This window comes from Pipra filicauda, unplaced genomic scaffold (assembly GCF_003945595.2).
Source record: "Pipra filicauda isolate LSUMZ 115617 unplaced genomic scaffold, ASM394559v2 scaffold80_size11013439_pilon, whole genome shotgun sequence".
NCBI classification, from domain to species: domain Eukaryota; kingdom Metazoa; phylum Chordata; class Aves; order Passeriformes; family Pipridae; genus Pipra; species Pipra filicauda.
This window is the reverse complement of record NW_024104987.1, coordinates 3,057,237-3,075,587: the sequence shown is the minus strand read 5'-3', so window position 1 is coordinate 3,075,587 and position 18,351 is coordinate 3,057,237. Positions and strand designations below refer to the sequence as shown.

Below are 18,351 nucleotides of genomic sequence, written 5' to 3'. Positions count from 1 at the left end.
GAACAAGATGAGCTTTAAGGTCTGTTCCAACCCAAACCATTCCATGATTCAGTGATCTTATTTTATTAACAGCTGTCAATAAACTTCTACATATTGTTGTAAATCTAGTGCAGTCATAGCTAAAGGGGAGGTGACCATCTCCTGTTTGCCTCAAAAAATAATTAAATATTGTGAAATATAGATATATATATGAGTCAGGACAAAAAGCTTTTTGGATAATGGAATTAAACTACCTTTTTTCCTTTCCTTTTTTTTTTTTTCCTCTTGTAGTTGAGCTTTTCAGATTGCAGAGGAACATAATTTTTGGATAAAAATTTTGTTATGTAAAGGAACAACAATGAATTAAATCCCTGGAAATTCTTACCTGGCCTGCCTCTCTCTCTGTCTGTCTCTCTCTTTCTCTTTCCCTATTTCATGGTGCTTCTGATGCAGTTGGATTTGTCACTGAATTGTGACCAATTTTTAGGTGTGACAAAGCAAGGCTTTCAAACATCCCAGGAAATTCAGCACATCACTTTAGGTGGAAAGCACACAAAGAGATTGTACCCTGGGGAAACAGCAAAGGGTTTTTTAATCAGGGAGAACATGAGTTTTCATCACTGGAATTCAGCCAGCACAAGAATTTAACTCTTTAGCTTTTACCAGAAGTGATGTGGGACGTGCAGCACAAAGAACCTGCACATCAGGTCTTGCCCAGAAGGTTTTACCATGGGAAATGTTATTGCCTAAGAAGGGTTTAGGAGGACTTAGACCAAAGAAATTCAGCAGTCAGTGGCTTGCATTGTGTTCTCCTTCCTTGGAGAAATGATTTCACACAGGGTTAAAGCAGATGGAAGCGTTGGGAATTCTTGGGTGGCTGCAGCAGCAGAGGAGGCTGTGCCTGCTCCCTGCACTTGGCTCACATCTGCCTCTGTCTTTCCAGCCTAGTTAAGCTCAACCATTTCTGTACAAACCATTTGATTATCTTCTGTTTGGTTTCTCAGTCTGTCTGCTTACTATAAACACACCTACTGTATATGTTGTGGCGTTGGAGGGCAGCAACGCTGGAAAAACTTTCCCACAGTGAACTCCAAGTGGTGGTGTGACTTCAAAAAATAAATTCAACTTCCATGCTGACAAACAATCTTCATGTGCTTTAATGTCCTTCCACTAAGACTGCAGCAGCAGCATTAAAGTGAACTTCCCTACAAATTATGATGTTAGATAAGAATGTCCTTACTCAAATTTCCTGAAGCTACTCAGCAGTTATTTCTGCAGGGAACATGCTGGCTGGGTTTGTTAGATTAAAGTAAGAATTTAGGGCAAGGTTCAGTTTAGTTGTTTACCATTTCAAAGTCTTAAGTGTTCTTAACTCTTTCATGTGTGTTTTTGCCACCCTTGTTTTGAAAACAATCACGTTTTGTCTTTGAAGAAGCAGCAAGGCTGCTGATCCAAATGTGGGGGTTTTGTTCCCCGAATCTTTAATATACACAATATACCTTCTGCCTCTGGGACCGAGCTGAAATAAGCTCCAGTTGTGCTTTACTGAACATGACTAGACCTTGATAATCATCTTCCAGAGAATGAAATGGGATTTTGGAGGGGTGGGATGGAACCGTGACATCAGTGTTGTCATTATTGTGGTATTTACTGAGCATTTGCTGTACATTTCTGGACTGTGATTAGTGCACAAATATAAAGCCTATGCACTGTTTTCAGCCTGAGAGATGAAATATAGTTGAGGTCCTGAGACTGAATCTTGTGGAAGTACTTAGAGCTCAAAAATGTGCTTTTCCTGCACTACCCTTGCTTTTGGGGGAAACAACTTTATATCAATTTTCTTTTATCAGTGCTTCACTCATTGCTTGCACAGGTGCCTTTATTGTGCACTTCAAGAATGGTTAGTTTTGACCACTTTAGGTGTTGTTACATAAATAGAAATGGAAAATACTAAGTTAAAAGACACGACTGACTTGCCTCAGATTGGAATTGTTTTGGAATTTCGGTTTTTATGCACATTTCTGCCACGCTTTTTTTTTTTTTCAACTTAGGAAAATAGGTCTGTTTTCATGAAGTAGATTCTTTCTATTAAGTGATGGGGGTCTGGTCACCCAACACCTTCAGAGCTCTGGTTGAGGAGGACTCAAGTAGGAGAAGGTGACCAGGCCAGTCCTCCCCAATGGAAACGTGGTTTCTTGTCTGACTGCCCAGTAGAAGAGGGGAACCCAAAACGTTTTCTACAAAGAAATTCAAAATGCCATTTTTATTAAGAAGTGGTGCTTACAAATTAGAGTTCAATTCTAGTTCAAATGAAGATGTCTTTCATGATGACATTTATTTGGTTCATACTCTTAAAAAAGGCATGTGATTTACTGTTCTTCTCGTGGCAGTCCTTTAGTTTCATACATATGTATTTTGGCTTGGCTTTGACCTTTTGCTTATTACTTTAAAATTTGCATGTTTCTCATAAATACAGGCTTTTTTTTTCTTTTTTTGGGCATTCTTTATTGTGATATTCCCTCTTTAATGTGGTCTAATTTTGAGAACAAGAAGTTTTGCAGAAGACCAGCATGAAAAGAATGAACGTTGAGGCATTAAATGTTTACAGATCAGTTTAAGTGGATATAATCCACAACAAGTAACAAAGTGGGAACATTTAACTTCAAAGCACATATGGCTGCTGTTACAAAATCAAAAAATGCAAGACTTGGGCTGTACAAAGTATTAGAGACACATTTTCCTTCCTTCTCACAAGCAAGTAGGATCTACCTTAGCTTTTTAGATGGGTTTTGAAGGCTGTAAACAGCTTAATGTCATGGTCAGATAAAGGATTTGGATTAATTGTGAATATTTATGATGATTTTTAGCTTTTAAAAAGCAAAAGTAAAGGGTGATTGTACTGTGTGACAGAGAGGGCTTTTAGGAAATAATGAAACCTTTGAAATGTGGCTCTGCAGCCTTCTCAGGATTCCTCCAGGTACTGGGGAAGGCTTCCACTGCTCCTGCTGCTCAGCTTTCTGGGATGCCAAATTGGGCTGTGCCTTGAACTTGTGGAGCACCTGCAGCCCTGGGTACCTGCCAGGGGCTGATCAGGTGTGTGGGCTGGGTGGGGAAGTGGCCAAAGGGAGCTGGAAGGAAGAGTGTAATACTCCTAAAACGTAGATAGAAAATACAGGTGCAAGGTACAAACGTGTGGGACACCAACATTTTTAGTTTAGGATTTTTGTATTTTTATTTCCATCTCTCTTCATTGTTTTTTCCCCTCCACTGTGGTTAATGCTCCCTGTTGATCTTGCTCCTCTGTTCCTCTCCTCACCAACCTCTTCTGTGTCCAGACTTCTTAATTTTTGGGGCAGTAGGTGCAGGCAGGATTCCTTCATCCCCTGATGGATTCTGTAGGGAAGGAAGTTTAATGTGACTGTAGTAAACTCATTGACAATAAAGATAAGTAGATTATCTGTTGAATTACTGGTTTTCTTATATTTTTGAGCTATAGGGTTAAAATAAAAGATAATAATTCATTGAAATGGAATTTTTGTCAAACATGGGTATTTACAACTACTGGGTGAAATATGACAACTCTTCCCCACCATACAGAAATCCTACATAACCTTTTAGGACAGGAAATGAATAGCACTGTATCAAATTGAAATTTCAGAGGGATTAAGCCTCTTTTTCACTGATAAATTCAGCACACAAATTTATTTAATAGCACTGGAGAAAGTGCAAGCATTTGATATATTTGCCATGCCTTGTAGATCAACCTCATCTTACAACATTTAGTGTTTTGGGTTTTTTTTTAATGTGTATTGCAATCACATTCATATTCCAGATCCCACTGCTGCATTTTCCAAGATTATACCCTTGAAAGCTTTTTTTGGGCATCTCTGTGATGTGATGTTTGAGCCTCATGTCTGACAGAATGAGGAAGACAGAGCTGTGTGATAGAGGAAGTGGGTTGGGAACAATGTTTTGTGTTCAGTTCTTAAAAATAGTGATTAAGAGCTGCTTTAATTATACAGTCATGTTAATGAATTATTTCCTTATGTTTTGTCACTATGACTCACATGTGTGGCAGTTGTTTCGATGCACCCAAGTGTAATTTTTCAAAAACACTAGATTTTAATCAGTATAATCTGTAAACTTATTGTGGCTTTACACTGATTTCAAGGAAAATGTATCCAATCAAGTTGGAAATCTTTTGCATAAGCCACGTCTGCAGCTGCCAAAGCCTTTTAAAACATGCATTGAAATTGGAATTTTTACAACCACAAAGGTTTTGGGGGGAAAAAAGTGCCATTTTTTATTTTTTTTTTGGTCTGTTTAAATGATAAAACTTGCTGAGTTAGGTCATAGCCACCCAAGTGATCTCTTAGGAAGCTTTCCTGTTTCTGTAACACTTAAGGCAGGTTGGGATCTGTTCTGTGCTGCTTTTGAGTGATACAGTTGCTGTGTAAGTGTGGTTGTGATGTCTCACTGTTTGTAAGACATTGTTGCCACGATGACTTTTTCTCTGACTCATTTTTTTCAGGTGGAAAACCCGAGATATTTGCGACAAAAACCGATGCCAAGGTCTTTGGTAGGTGCTTCTGTTCCCTATAAGTGCCATAAAGGCAATCAAACAAACATTCTCCATATTTTTAATTTCTGCTCAGGGCTGATTTTTACTTGGGAGTTGCTGTTTTTAGTTTAATAAGTTGTTTTGAACTCTTTCTCCTTCAACAGGTGACACCTAAAATTGCCCCAGGAAAAAGGCCTTCTCTTGACCCTCAGTCACTGCTTCGAGCAAAGGAGAAAGAGGTGAGATTCCAAGGGATTCTTTGAGATTCCAAGGGATCTTTGGGGCGTTTCCTTTGGAAATTGGGCATTAAGAAAGCAGCAGAAATCTCATGGAAGAGAACTTTTGCTGAAGTGTCAGGGCTTTTCATTAACTGCTTAATGTAGTTCCCAATTAGGGGCTGAAAAAGACTTTCTGAACACACAGGCGGGTCCTTTGAAAGAATAGAAAAGTTTGAATTTTAGGAATTTTCTGAACTACCTTTTAGCAGAAGCAGTGAAACCCTCGATTTAGTGAGATTTTTATTTAGTTTCTGTATACCTTTAAAAATCTGCAGACCTTGACCTTATTTCTGTTAGGACCCACATTATTTCTGTATCTGCCTCACTGAGCTCCAGTCTTCTTTTATGCATATGGGGTTTATTTTTACTTCTTTGAAACACTGTGAATTGGGGAGGTTTCTGTCAAAGCTTGTCTAAGTCTCTCACACCATGTTATTTTGTTATGAATGTGTATAAAAGTCAAATTTTGTGCTCATTTTCACCTTTTTCATGGATTAAGGAAGCTGATTGCCCGTGATACTTTGTCACAAACTACTCAATTTATTTAAAACATCTTTTCTTTTTTTGAGAGACAGTGAATTAATGAGCAGGAAAGGAAACTCAGCATACGTTAGGAAAACAATGAATAAAAACCCAAACCCAACCAACCAGTCAGAAACTCAACCCAAATTCAACACTTATGAATTGGGACTGTCCTAAAGTTGCTTTTAAGCCACTTCAGAAGGTGCCTTTAGCAGAGATACAGGGGAGGGTAGATTTGATTTGCTTCCATTGTTAATGAAATGATGGATGTGAAATGATTTCTGTTGCTACCTGGCAGCCTTGTTTGATGCTCAAACAAACAGTTGCACAATCCTTTCACTTTCTCTGCTCTAATGTTGCCTGTTCATTTTGCACTGACAACATTCAAAGCACCAGTGCCTCAGGATGAGGCCAGGTTTCATAAGATGTGAAAACAGCCCAGAAAATAAATAAATTGGAAGCACAATGCTGTCATTTAAACAATATTTTCAAATTAAATAAACAGGAATGCATGCCAAGGAGCTACATAAAATACCCAGTTAATACTTTGCTGGTTCAGTGGAAAAATCCTCTAAACCACACAGTAAAAATCCAGGATTTTTTGCTAATGGTGCTGGTTTGAACTGGAAAGGTTACAGACAGTGTTTCACAATCACCATGTGTGTGCTATTAACTAGAAAACTTAAATGTGTTTTCATCTTATTTTGTTTGTGAAGCTCAATTAAGAATAAAGCCTTTTCATTTATAGGAGGGAGATGCATTAACAGGAAAATAGAGCTGTGCAAAAGAGTTTGGGGAAACCTTTAACTGTTCTCAACCTCTTTGTAGTACAACAGGAGAACGTAAAATAGGATAACTGTGGGGGTTTTTTTTGCTTTTAACCTTCAGACCTTTGTTCATAAACCATTCCTGCACCTGTTTAGACTCTGTAATGCTGAACACATGGCCCTGTGCAGTGATAACCACATCCCAGCCCTGGGAAAACTGCAACAGCATCAGGCTTTTAGTCATCTCTTCCCCAAAGCCTTCTGACATGGATTAAACCATTTGGGAAATGGTCATTAGTGGAAAAAATCAGGGGTTCAGACAAGGAAGATGCAACACAACGGGAACAGATCCATGTTCAGGACAGCAAAGCACCGCAGATGGGGTGGCTTGTCTTGGTATAAAGGAAAAAATGTCCCTTTGAACTTCAGCTCTGGCCATCCTGAGTGTCACAGAGAGATCCTCAGGGAAGAGGAGGGGAAAGGAAAAGGGCTGATTTGGGATTTTTCAGAAAAGCAGATCCAGTAACACTGCTAAGATACAGAGTTCTGCTGGGCTGAGAAATAAAGTGAACTGTGTTGATAAAACACGTCGTTTTGCTGACCTTTGCCAAACCACTAGTTTATCTGATGTATCCTTTAAAGAAGTTTTGGTGTTCCTTTAAGGAAATTCTCTTTCTTAATTTTTATCCATCTTAATTTTTCTTAGCACTTTTTTTTCCTCAATTTCCTTCTGGTTTGCTTTTTGTAAGCAAAGACATTTATTTATCTTATCTCAAGAAATGAAACCTAAACACATCTGAGGAATATTGGAAAGAATTTTCACTTCTCATTAGTTTAAACTACAGGTTATAATGAATACCTGGGGTAGATTTGTCCTGAGCTGCATACCACCTCTTAATTAATTTAATTTTTGACAAGCTGGCAAACTCAATGCTTTGTGCAATAACTCTCTTATGAAGCTTCACCTCTCTGGGTTAACTGGGAACACTGGAGTGTTTCCAATGTTTTTGTTGACTTATCACTGTGCTCCTGTCACTTCTCTGTTTTGATTTTTGGGAATCCAGTGATGATGTCTTTAGATGGGTTCTTTTCCAGCCTCTTGTATACTAAATTAGTTCAGACTAAAGGGTTTTGCAACTGGAGGGAGGAGGAATTTTCGGTGAGTTTTCAGGGGAATACAGGGATGACTCCCACCAGTTTTCATGGAGTGGGGAATAAAGAAGAGGGAAAACATGCCCAGGAAAAAGGGGAGATGATCTGTGTGTAAGATAACAGTGCAGAGAATTATCCCCCCGAAAATTCATCTTCATGGATTAAGAACCAGAAGTAAGATGAAAACTTTTTTTGGGCTTTATGTATTCAAGAAACCTGATCTTTAAGATGCAGCCTTTTAAAAAAACTATTTAGAACCTTTATCTTTGTAATCTCTACTTAAGTTTTTCTCCTTTTATTTGGGGAACGAGCACTCCCATTTGCTGCGTGACACCAATTTTATTTATAAAGATCATCAAGATCATCGCGGTTTTACAGCACCAAAAGCGTTGGGGTGGAGTGATCTATTTATGTTAAGATAAAATCTACACTGATGGTGTTATAGGTTAGTCCTGATCTGGCTGAAAGTGCTCTAAATTTAAGGTGTTGAAAGCAGTGGATTTACTGGGCTTCTCACTTATCTGGCAAGAGATTATAAATTGAAAGGGAGAAAATTGCATAAGGGCTGGGATATAGATTTTTCCCCAAGAGGGAATGTAGAGGAAGGAATTCAGGGAGGAAAGAAAGTTGTAGGACTTGGGAGGGAGAGTGAACAACACTTGCTGGTGTTATCATGGAAAGAGGTGGGGTTTGAGGAGAAGAAAAGGAACACTTGAAGATAACAGTCCCTGCAGTTGGAAGGAGGTGGTGATCAGCGAGCATTGTCCTGTTGGTTTTGATTTCCTCCTCTTAATTGCTCTGTTCCATAACAAAGTATTTAAATACATGGAATTCCTGCCAAATTAAAAGCAATCAATGAAACCAATATGGAGAGAGTATCCTAAAGGAGGACTCTTGTAATTAAACCGTCGTAAAATTAACATTATTGTGCTTTTAGCTATGTCATGGGTTTGATATGTTTCCTCATTGAAAACAAATATTTTTGTTCATATCTTCCAGGAATGATAACGAAAGATACCAGTATTGTTGTCTGGGATATTATATTGAATTAAAAGTGTTTGTGTGCTCACTTCTGTGTGTCTCTAGAGTTTAAATTTTGGTAGATGGAGATATAGATATAAAAATAGATAGATAGATAGATATGTATTTGTGTATGGAATCAGGAGAGCTGGATAGAACTAAAGGACCCTCCTTAGGTATGAGATGGGGCTGGTGATCCTGTTGATGCTTTTTAAGCTCAGAAACATTTAGTAATAACAGGAGGAGAGTGGTGTTGATGAACTTTCTGAAAGCATTTGAGTTGTAAAACCATCTGTAGGTGAGCCCAAAACCTGAATTTTACCATAATTGGAGCTTTGTGTGTTGGATTTTTTTTTTTTTTTTATTATCTGTCTGTTCTCCCACTTCTTTTCCTTTCTTCTTCCCCATTTTTTGTCATCCTGTTCACCTGGAGCTGTCCAAGTCACTCTTCAGCTCATAAATATAACACCGATTTCCAAGGGGTAAAAACTGTTAAGGTTTTTAATTCTAGTGAATATTCTTGTTAAAATGTAAGAAGGTGTGTTGAATCCTGTTCACACAAGCGTGGCCCACACGAAGGGGCAAGGAAAGGCAGATAAGACACAATTATTGCTTTCATCTTGATTTTTCACTTTTCCATAACTTTTTTTTCTTATGACAACTTGGTTCTGAAAATACTGTTTTACTTCCCTTTCAAAATACTCCAAGCAGTGCACGTTGTGGCATTAAATATTCTCTGGTTCAACTGAATTTCCTGCTTTTATCCCCATCCCTGGTGTCTGTTTGGAGTGCAGTGCCTGATTTATGTGAGGAATCCACTTTTAAACTGATTCTCACCACCGAGTAATCGTTGAGCAGGGATCTGTTAGTTCATGTTTAAAATCACAGCAATCCTGACTCCTGTTAACATAATTCCTGGCTGATTAATGTCCTGTTCCCCAAAAAAAAACCCCCATGTGCAAGTTGTCCGCTGTCTTCCATGTGAGGAAGTCACATCCTGTCTTGCTTTGATAACTCTTCAGAATGTAATGTTATAAAACCCAAACCTTATTTTATTGCCAGACTGGTGTGAGACATCCAGTGTATGTCAGGATGAGACATGTTTTCATAAACTGCCTGGTGATTTATAATTCCTGATACCAGCCAGGCTGGTTATGAAGATATATATGTACATGCACAGTTATTTATTTATTTTTTTGCAATAGTTTGTGGACTATGTCTTTAATTATTGCACATATGGGCTGGAGACATTGAGAAAGATCAAAGGGGTAGGTTAGCAATTCAAACTAGTGTTTTAACCAGTAGAATGTCCAGATGGTTGCCAAGCAGCTGGGAATTAATCTTTTGCTGCATGATTAATCTCTACCTCAAAGTGTCTCTCCCTTTAAAAAAAAAAAAAAAAAAAAGAGGAAGAAAGTTCGATTTTTTTATTTTTTTTTTTCATGTGTATAGATCCTGATTTTTAAGGGAGGAAAGACATTGACTGCAAAAAGTGCTGTACACTGTTATTGCTTAATGTTGCACTGGTGAAAGGAAGGCAGGAGTGCAGGTTTAGTGACTGGTTTAGGAGATCCTGAAGTGAGTTTAAAAAGTTCAGCAGCTGCTGAAACACAACATAAAATAAAAAAAAAAAAAGAAGTGACATGGGGAGAAAAAGTCAGTGCTGTTGACTCAGTGTGTTCAGGCTCATTCAGTGGACTCAACATTACGCAGAATTATAGGAAGTTTTCAAGCAGTATCTACTTTTATATTCAGATTTTACTAAATGCCTTTGAAATCTGTCTGATTTTTGCATGTTCACGAGGTTCCACTGGGCTCAGGCTTCAGAGCTGGCAACTGCAGATTGTTTGCTGCGTTTCTGAGCTGCCTTTCCTGAAATTGCATCTCATCATTTGCTCCTGTGTAGAAGTTTTCACAACTTCTAACCATATATTGAACTTTTTTTGGTACTTACTGGTGGCAGTGGCTGCTCCTAGTGGCAGATGTACTTGTTCTGTGTGCAAGTGGGACATTTGCCACTCCAATAAAGCTGTTAAATAATATGATGTGTTGTGGTGCTAATATGCATGTTATGTTTATTAGCTGTATAGAACATCCTTTGGGATAAAAATACCATTGCCAGATATTACAGTTGTTGGGATACAGAGCATTTCTCCTTTTTCCCACTGCCCTCAACTTGGAAATCTGTGAAAAATACATTGTTCTCTCTTGAAAGATCCTAATGACATTTGCATATGAATGAGAACAATTGTCCTTTCAATTATTTTTCTGTATCCAGCAAATGTGTATTAATTTCAGTGTCAGTTAAAAAGTCAGGTTTTTCTTGATGGGGAAAGTTGGTAGGATTTGATTTAGGACAAAGCCTTTCATTCTTAGTGTTTATTGAAATGGGATAATAGTATCATGTTAATTTTTTTACTGAAGTGAATATTGAGTTGCTCTTTCAAGAATACTCTGTAAAAAATATTGCAGCTGGAAGTAGCAGCTGTAGTGTTTTTAAAGAGTAAAGATACAAAGAAGGTTAGATCCGTGGAGGGAATTATAAATGTTTGTTAGGTCAAATAATATAGTCCAGATCATAAACATGGACTTTTGTGGAGGGACCTTTGGATCTGGGCAAAATGCCATGTTTATAAAGGGGTTTTTTGCATTCTCATTTCTGGCTGTTCCACTTGTTTGATGCCTCTTTTCTTTCAGTCCATCTCTGGTTTATCCTGAGCTCTTTGAAACAGAGACTTTGCAAGTAATTTATTTCACCTTGAGCATTGCACTGGATAAAAGTATTGATGATATTCAGTGCAGAATTTGGTTAGTGATTCTGTTGGTTAATGATGTGCTGTTTCAAAATGTAGTCATAAATTTATTTATTTTTTTGAAATTGGAAGTGAACAGTATTTTTTCCACATCCTGTAAACTCCACAAGCTTTTCAGCAGTTCCATTTGAAAACAGATTAGTTCCAATATGATTAAAATCTACATTTACTGTAGAAATTTCTATTCAAATAAATTACCGTGAAGTATTTTTCCTTTTTTTTTTTTTTCCACACCAGTGATTTTCTTTCAAAGATTTAGGAGGTTATTCTGGCTCTTAAATAGCTGTAAAATGTGGAAAGTATTAATATACCTCCAAGCTAATCATAAAAATTTTTGAGGCTACAATATGATACAGAAATAACACAATGAGAAGAGACAGCTTGTTAATGATGATGTGAGATACACTGTTCTGAATTACTTTAGTCTGAAGTCAGCATGTCTTTTTTAATAAATCTTGACTGTTTTGCAAGTACAGTCTCTCCTGCCTTGGCCTTCCTGAATGGTTTAAAACACTGTATAAATTATCAATATTTATTGTTTTAACCCTGCATGTGAAAATTGAGTAAACAGGATTCAGTAGAAAGTTGGAGTTGTTTGTTGATATTTTTGTTAAGAAACCTTTTTCTTCTATGAAAATATCAAAGCTTTGTGCTGTGCACTGATTTCTTTCAGCAGCTGCACAACACCAAGACAAATAAGTTTTGTCGTGCACTGTAAGATACACAAGTCATTGTTCTACATTGTTAGTTCTTACTTTGAAGTTCTCAGTTATTGTTTACATCCTTCTCCCCCTTCCTCGCTTCCTCCCTCCCTCCCCCATATATTCATAGGCTTGGGAAAAAAAAATAAAAAAAATCTGGCAAGCAACAAGAACTGTTTTGTCAAATAGCCAAAAAAAAAAAGAAATCTCTGATGGATGTTAAAGCTCCAAGATGCCACCTCTGGCCTGAGGGTGAGCCCTGTAATGAAGACAAGTGAGCAGTGGGCAGGAGTTCAAAGCTATCTCTGATTAACATTGTTAACCTGCTCATTGAGTTCCTCTTAAATCAGCTATTTAAATATTTCGACAAATTTCCGTAAATGGGGACAAGATGAATGTTTGTGTTCTGTCACGGAGAGATCACCTTCCCTCCCTCCTCCCCCCCCAGAAAAAAAAGATTTATGGCAGCTGCAGGTTAGACTCTTATCAGTTGAAATTTGACAGCTGTTAATTAAATTTTCCTGGCACCCAACCCGTGCTATGGAAACACAGGGCAGCCATGGGGTGAAAAACCATTTTCAGGTGACTGTTGACTGGTTTGGGTGGTGTTCTGTTTTTTTCAAACGGGCAAGAAAGTGTGATGAGGCACATAAAAGCAGTTCTGCTGCTACCACCCTCCCTGGCTTTAAATAACAGGGACAGCACAGATGTTTGACATCAGTATTGTTTACATGGCCTTAGGGTTTAATTGCCTCATACTCTTTGTGAGGAGGATAAACAATGACAGAAATCCAAAGGAATGATGTTCAGGCAACAGCAATGGCTGCGTTTCATACATAGCTGCAAACTTCCCAACTATAGCTAAATATCTACATTTTTCTTTTCTCTTGTCTGAATGGTAACATGCCAGAAATTTCATATTTTTCTGCTGCCTCTCAACTGGTGATAAAAGGTATAAAAACTGATGAGCTGCGTCTAACGACGGAACGGCTTTTCCGAGTTGTTTTTCTCTATTTTCTCTAAAACTCACCAAGGTCTTTGCTGCTGCTGTAGGTTATTTTGTTTCTTAACATGAATTTAATCAACAGAGGAAAGCTGGAGTGCAGAGGGCACCGTATGGAAGAGCAGCACACGGAGGCACCAAGTGCAGGAAATCGGGACGCGCGCGGAGCAGATGAAGTTTGACATTTGGGAACTGCAAACAGGCTCAGCCTCGGCTTGGCGTGGTTTTAATTTTGAAAAGATATACTCCTCCGTTGAAATTAGTATTTAATAACGTGCTTCAGCTTCTCGGTGGAAGGGGAGATGTTTCGCTGCCAGTTGTGAGGAGCCCGTTTGCTTCGCCCCGGCCCTCGTGAGCTCACTGGTTAAAATGTGTTTACGTGACTTAATTCTTTTTTATCTTACGTATGTGGTGAGATTGGAAATGTGCCTCACAGAAAGGGTGGGTCAAAAAGCACATTTGTAAGTGAAACCAGTACTCCAAGCTTATCTGTAGGACACTGGTGGTGTCCTCAGGCCTTCTGTCTTTTCCAGCTGGTTTCCACAGAAGAAGATAAGTTTAGGATTTTTAAACCAGTTTTTACAGCAAATGCTCGAATTAGCACTTCCAGAGGTTGTGATGAACATACATGTGTGTCTTGGAATTATGGAGCAATGTAAAATTTAAATATTGTGGGAGATTTTTCATTTTATTTTATTTTTTGCCAGTTCTTCGTTACAAATACATCTTTCCTCTTAGCACTAGCTGAAAACTCCAAGTGCAAATCAACTACTGAATTTCAAACAGCTTAATATGGGACTCCTCCCATTTCTTTATATAGTAGGTCTTGAAGGGACAAAATTAGGAAAGTTGTGGATGAAGCAGATGGGGCAGGAAAGTGTCTGCGGTGCTGAAACTGCAGAATTTCATTAAATTTATAGAAGTTGAGGACCTTGAGTGCTTTTTGAGGTATCACTTTTTCAGCCCTGAGGTGATGAGAAGTTGAGATTTTTCAAGCAATTTTATTTTTAATGTTCAGAGGAAAGTGAATCTTATTTTGTTATCACAGGGTTTGCATCGTTAAGGACTGACTTCTGTGCCTTGAACACACTTTTCATGTTTTTTCATGTTGTTTGGTTGCAATTGGCTCTTGGTTTTTGGAAAGTACTCCCAAAAATCTGTGAAAATGGAAGAGCTGGCTGTTCTAGGGGAAGTGGTGCAATGAATTAATGAGCTAAAATTGATGAGAACTGGTGCAAGGTGGTGCTAAGTGGAAGATTAATGAGAAGTGGGAACCAGCTTTGAGTACAGGGAGTTCTGTTGTCAACCTGCAGGAAAACAACAACCTGTGGCTGAGAACAATCACCAGCGCTTGGAAATATATGTGTGTCCGTGTTTAATCCAAATGGAATTTTAGATTTTGATTTATTTTTGTGTTATTTCAACCTACGTAGTAATAAAACCAAGCCCAGCTCTCAGCAGATACGAAACCACCAAGGATTAATTTTCATCCATGCCAAGACATTCTCACTTTATTAATGAGTTTTAAATGTAAAGTGTTTGTGTGGATTTAGTAGCTGTGTGAGGGCAGTAGCTGTGCCTCAGTAATTCATAAGCTTTTAATGTAATTCAAGTAGATTGGAGTCTCTTTCATGTTTAGTTTCTAGTATTTGTGTTTTTACAAGGCCTTCATATTTATTTATGGAATGTTCACAAGCTGTCTATCTGGAAGTGGATTACTGTGCTTTTTTTTATTAAATCAACACTTATTCATCACCTGGTACGAAGATTTTCCTCTATAATGTCACTTTGTTGGAGTGATATATGCATATATTTCTTTTCATATATACATATGCGTAGATTTCATGAATAGAACATGCATTTTTATCATGGTGCTTATTTTGGGGTGATAAAAGAGGTGGCTGACAGCTGAGAATATGATTTATTTTCTTTGGATTAATTGTCAATCTAACTTTTTTTTCCCCCCGTTAATTTGCATAAGGCTGTGTACAAATAGTTGGGAGACAGGTCTCTTTATCTGTGGTGTAATAAGCAGGTTTAGAGTCAAGAAATGGAAAGAAATTGCTGGTCTTCCTTCTCCTCTTTTCAGTTCTTGAGGACTCTTCTGTGTTTACAGAGCAGCATTTTGCATTTTTGGGTTGACTTGGATTTTTGTGGCTGAGGTTTTCTATTGGTGATGGTAGTGATGTTTTCAATTCACAATAAATCTGTAACACAAACAAACCATATAAAAGAAATTAATAATTTGCACTGTGTTTAGTGTCTATCTGTGTTAGATAAAGATTCATGCTGGAATGGCAACTTTTGCTTAGTCAAAGGAATGGAAATAATGTTTGTTCCTGTGGAATTGTCAGTTGAGAGCATTACAGGGCAGGTTCTTGGCTGAGCTAAATAAAAAGGTGAGAGCTGAAAACAGCTGGATGGTGATGAAAGTCCGGTGTCCAGCTCTGAGGTGGGGGAGCCTGAGCTCCACGGGCTCTTAGGACATCCAAAAGGACACAAAGTTGGCCAAAACCCACTTTGTTGTCTGCTGGTGGGTGTTGGTACCTCGCTCCAGGGGTTTTGGTCCCCCCTTTTTAATGTGAGAGGGGCATTGGGGTCTGTCTGGAGAAGCTTCTGTGTCCCCTCTGCTTTCTGAACAGCACAAATTATTAACTGTAGAAGTGGAACAGCCCGAATCTGAACTCAAGGTGTCACTTTTGGTTTTTAGAAAACACGAGAAACGCCAAATTCCTGTCATACCTGTCCTTGTGAAAACATGCAAGAGACTTAAAAATACTTTAGAGGTTGAAACTTAGACTCTGAGTAAGAATTGTCAATGTATTGTTGTGTTGGGTTCAAGCACTACTTTAAACAAACACAACAGGAAATGTATTTTAGCAATCAAGTCCTTACTCCCATTATAAGTCACCTTTGAAAGGAAACGTGTTTATAATGTGAGCTCTATGAATAATGGAAAACAAACAAAACCAAACATGCATCTGGGCTGAAGGACATTCTTTGTATAAATGTAACACCTGCCTGAAGGAAAGCAAGTTTACCAAACCTGATATATTAACAAATATTAAAAGTTTTATTCCTAAGTGTTTATTTAAATTAAGGACGAAAGCTTATTTTAGGCAGTAGCAGTTGTGTTTGTTGCCAACTAAAACATCTTACAAATTAATTTTCTAAATAAATGTTTTAGGTTGACATCTTTCGCAGCAGTTTTATCAAATGGATATGAAAATATTGAGAAAGTGAATATAGACTGTTTTCAGCAATTATTTGTTGGTGACTTCCCATTACCTTGTTAAAGACGTAAATTAAAAGTTATGAAAAGGTCATTAGTGTAATTCATTCTTTATTTAAATTGCCTACCCTGTTTTGCTTTTAAAGCTGGAAATGAAAGTGAAAATGGCAGAAGGTAAATTTCATGAAGAAAAAGTGAAATTACAGCAGAAGCACGATGCTGACGTTCAAAAGGTAAAAAGTGTTTGTATTTTCTTCCAAAAAAAATGTGTTCATAATGGAGAATATGATTATAATTAATAACTAGCAGTTGTTCTTTAACTTCTCCACAATTGCAGGTAATGTTCATTAAAAGCCAGATTGTAGGTAAGTTTGCATAAACTGATAGGAATGTGCAGTGTTCTATGGTAACATAAACTTAGGAAAGGGAAAGCATGGGAAGAAAACAAAGGAAAATACACAAGGCCATTTGTTTGTTTGAACAAGAGAACCTATTTTACCAGCCCAACAACTTCTGTGGGATTTTGTGATTTTTCTTTCAGAGAGAGAGCACCTGTGTTATAGAAAAATGTGAATAAAGACTTTTTATGGACAAAATGCAAAATGTAACAGTAGGAAAATCCACCGGAATATCAGATATGTTCCTGCTCATACAGTAATAGTGTTTGTTCTCCTGTCTCCATTTTGACAGGGTCTTAGAGCAAAGCCTGGTCACTGAACAGCCCTTTATTTATGTTTCTGTGTTGTTAAACCTGATGTGGCTCTTAATTCTTCAGCACTGACACGACACCAGATCTGCTTCTTTGGGTTCTGCTGGGTTTGTCTTTGTTGTGTTGCACAGCACCACTTCTGGGAAGGTCACAAAAAGGCTATCACAGACCACGTGGTTACCTTCAATGCCATGTTTTAAACATGGGGTAAAACTCTGGAAGGTCCTGAGTGCCTCTGGACTCTCTCTGATCCCGGGGACGTGGCGGGAATTAAACGCTCGGCGCCGGGATCCCGGTGGCTGATCCCGCTGTAAGCTCTGCATTACTCACTGCCTCTGTTTTGTTTCTTAAGGCTGAGTCACAGCCTTGGAGGAAGTTGGTTGACACAACACTGTGACACATCAAAGCCTCTTGAAAGGATGTTAATATTTGGTCAGGTGCATTTTTGGCTCATCTGCTCTCAGAGCCTGCGAGCAGAACCCGGCGAGTGAAGCTGGGAGTCGAAAGGAAACAGCTTTGTGAGAATAAGAAATAGTTTAAATGCTTTCTCATCCCTTGAGTTGTCAGCCCTTTCTAACTGATGTTAGAATTCCGTCTTTTGAAGTCGTTTAATCACGTTGGATATTTTAGAAAAGGTTAAATGGCGTCGTATTAATCTTGAAAGACGCAAAACGTTTATTGCAGATGGAGTAATATTGTTTTAAGATGAAAGCTTCTGTTGGATAAGAGATTTGGGGCACCGTTATAAAATTTCTGGGACTTTAATCTTTATCTTAAACACAAAGTTTTTTAAATTAAAATACTATCTCAAAGTGTGCAAATATTTGAGCTGTTTTTTTCCAAAATCGGCGTGTGCAGAAATGGGGGTGCAGTTACCTTGATATACTTCCTCTATTCCAACCCTTTGTTCCTTGGAATCCATGCAAGGAATTGCAATTGGTGAAGCACAGAAGAGTGTAGTCAAGTTTACCAATTTATTTTCCATATTTCTTCAACCTGTTGAGAATTTGAGGTGCTTTTAAATAGTATGAGGCAACTTAAATATGAAAAGGGAAACCCATCTTTTCTGTTGCAGCAGTAGCACCATGGAACTTCCACACTCAACAGGAGCAACACAGGGTTTGCCCAAGTTTAAAGGCAAACAAAAAGACCTATCTTAAAGCATGAAACTCCTTTTTAATGTACTTCTGCCTACATTTATTTACAACAGTCCTTTGTTTATGACTTGGTAGTCTGAGCTGTAAAAAATGACTTAGATTTAATCACAGTCCTGCAGGACCTGAGCACTTCTTGAAGGCAGTGCCTTTGCCAGAGATCAGGGTGGATTGTTTTGTGCACTGGTTGTAGTTTTGATTTTTCTGAACTTTTGTTAAAATAGTTTGAATTGTCCCTGCAGATTTTGGATAGAAAGAACGACGAAATAGAGGTGTTGAAGTCCAACTACAAAAAGAAACAAAAAGAATCTGAGGAGGTGATCAGAAGACTGGAGAAAAAAGGTGATTTTTCTCTTCCTGCTTGTTTTCTCTGTGGTGGTATTGCACTGCACTCTCTTGTGGCTGTGGGCTTGTGTTCCTCCTTCAGACATCCCTTTCTTCTTCATTTGCAGGTCTTCAC

The 18,351-nt window shown here is 38.2% G+C and overlaps 1 protein-coding gene across 3 annotated transcripts in view; it reads left to right on the top strand.

Moving 5' to 3' along the window:
• The window catches only part of CEP112 (centrosomal protein 112), a 155,777-nt gene that overhangs the window by 13,277 nt on the left and 124,149 nt on the right, over positions 1 to 18,351 (top strand). For all 3 annotated transcript variants that reach the window (XM_039390287.1, XM_027749648.2, XM_027749647.2), the window contains exons 7-10: positions 4,511 to 4,558; positions 4,705 to 4,779; positions 16,175 to 16,261; positions 18,134 to 18,233. In XM_039390287.1, the coding sequence (XP_039246221.1) occupies positions 4,511 to 4,558; positions 4,705 to 4,779; positions 16,175 to 16,261; positions 18,134 to 18,233 (310 nt within the window). The remainder of the gene's footprint in view (positions 1 to 4,510; positions 4,559 to 4,704; positions 4,780 to 16,174; positions 16,262 to 18,133; positions 18,234 to 18,351) is intronic.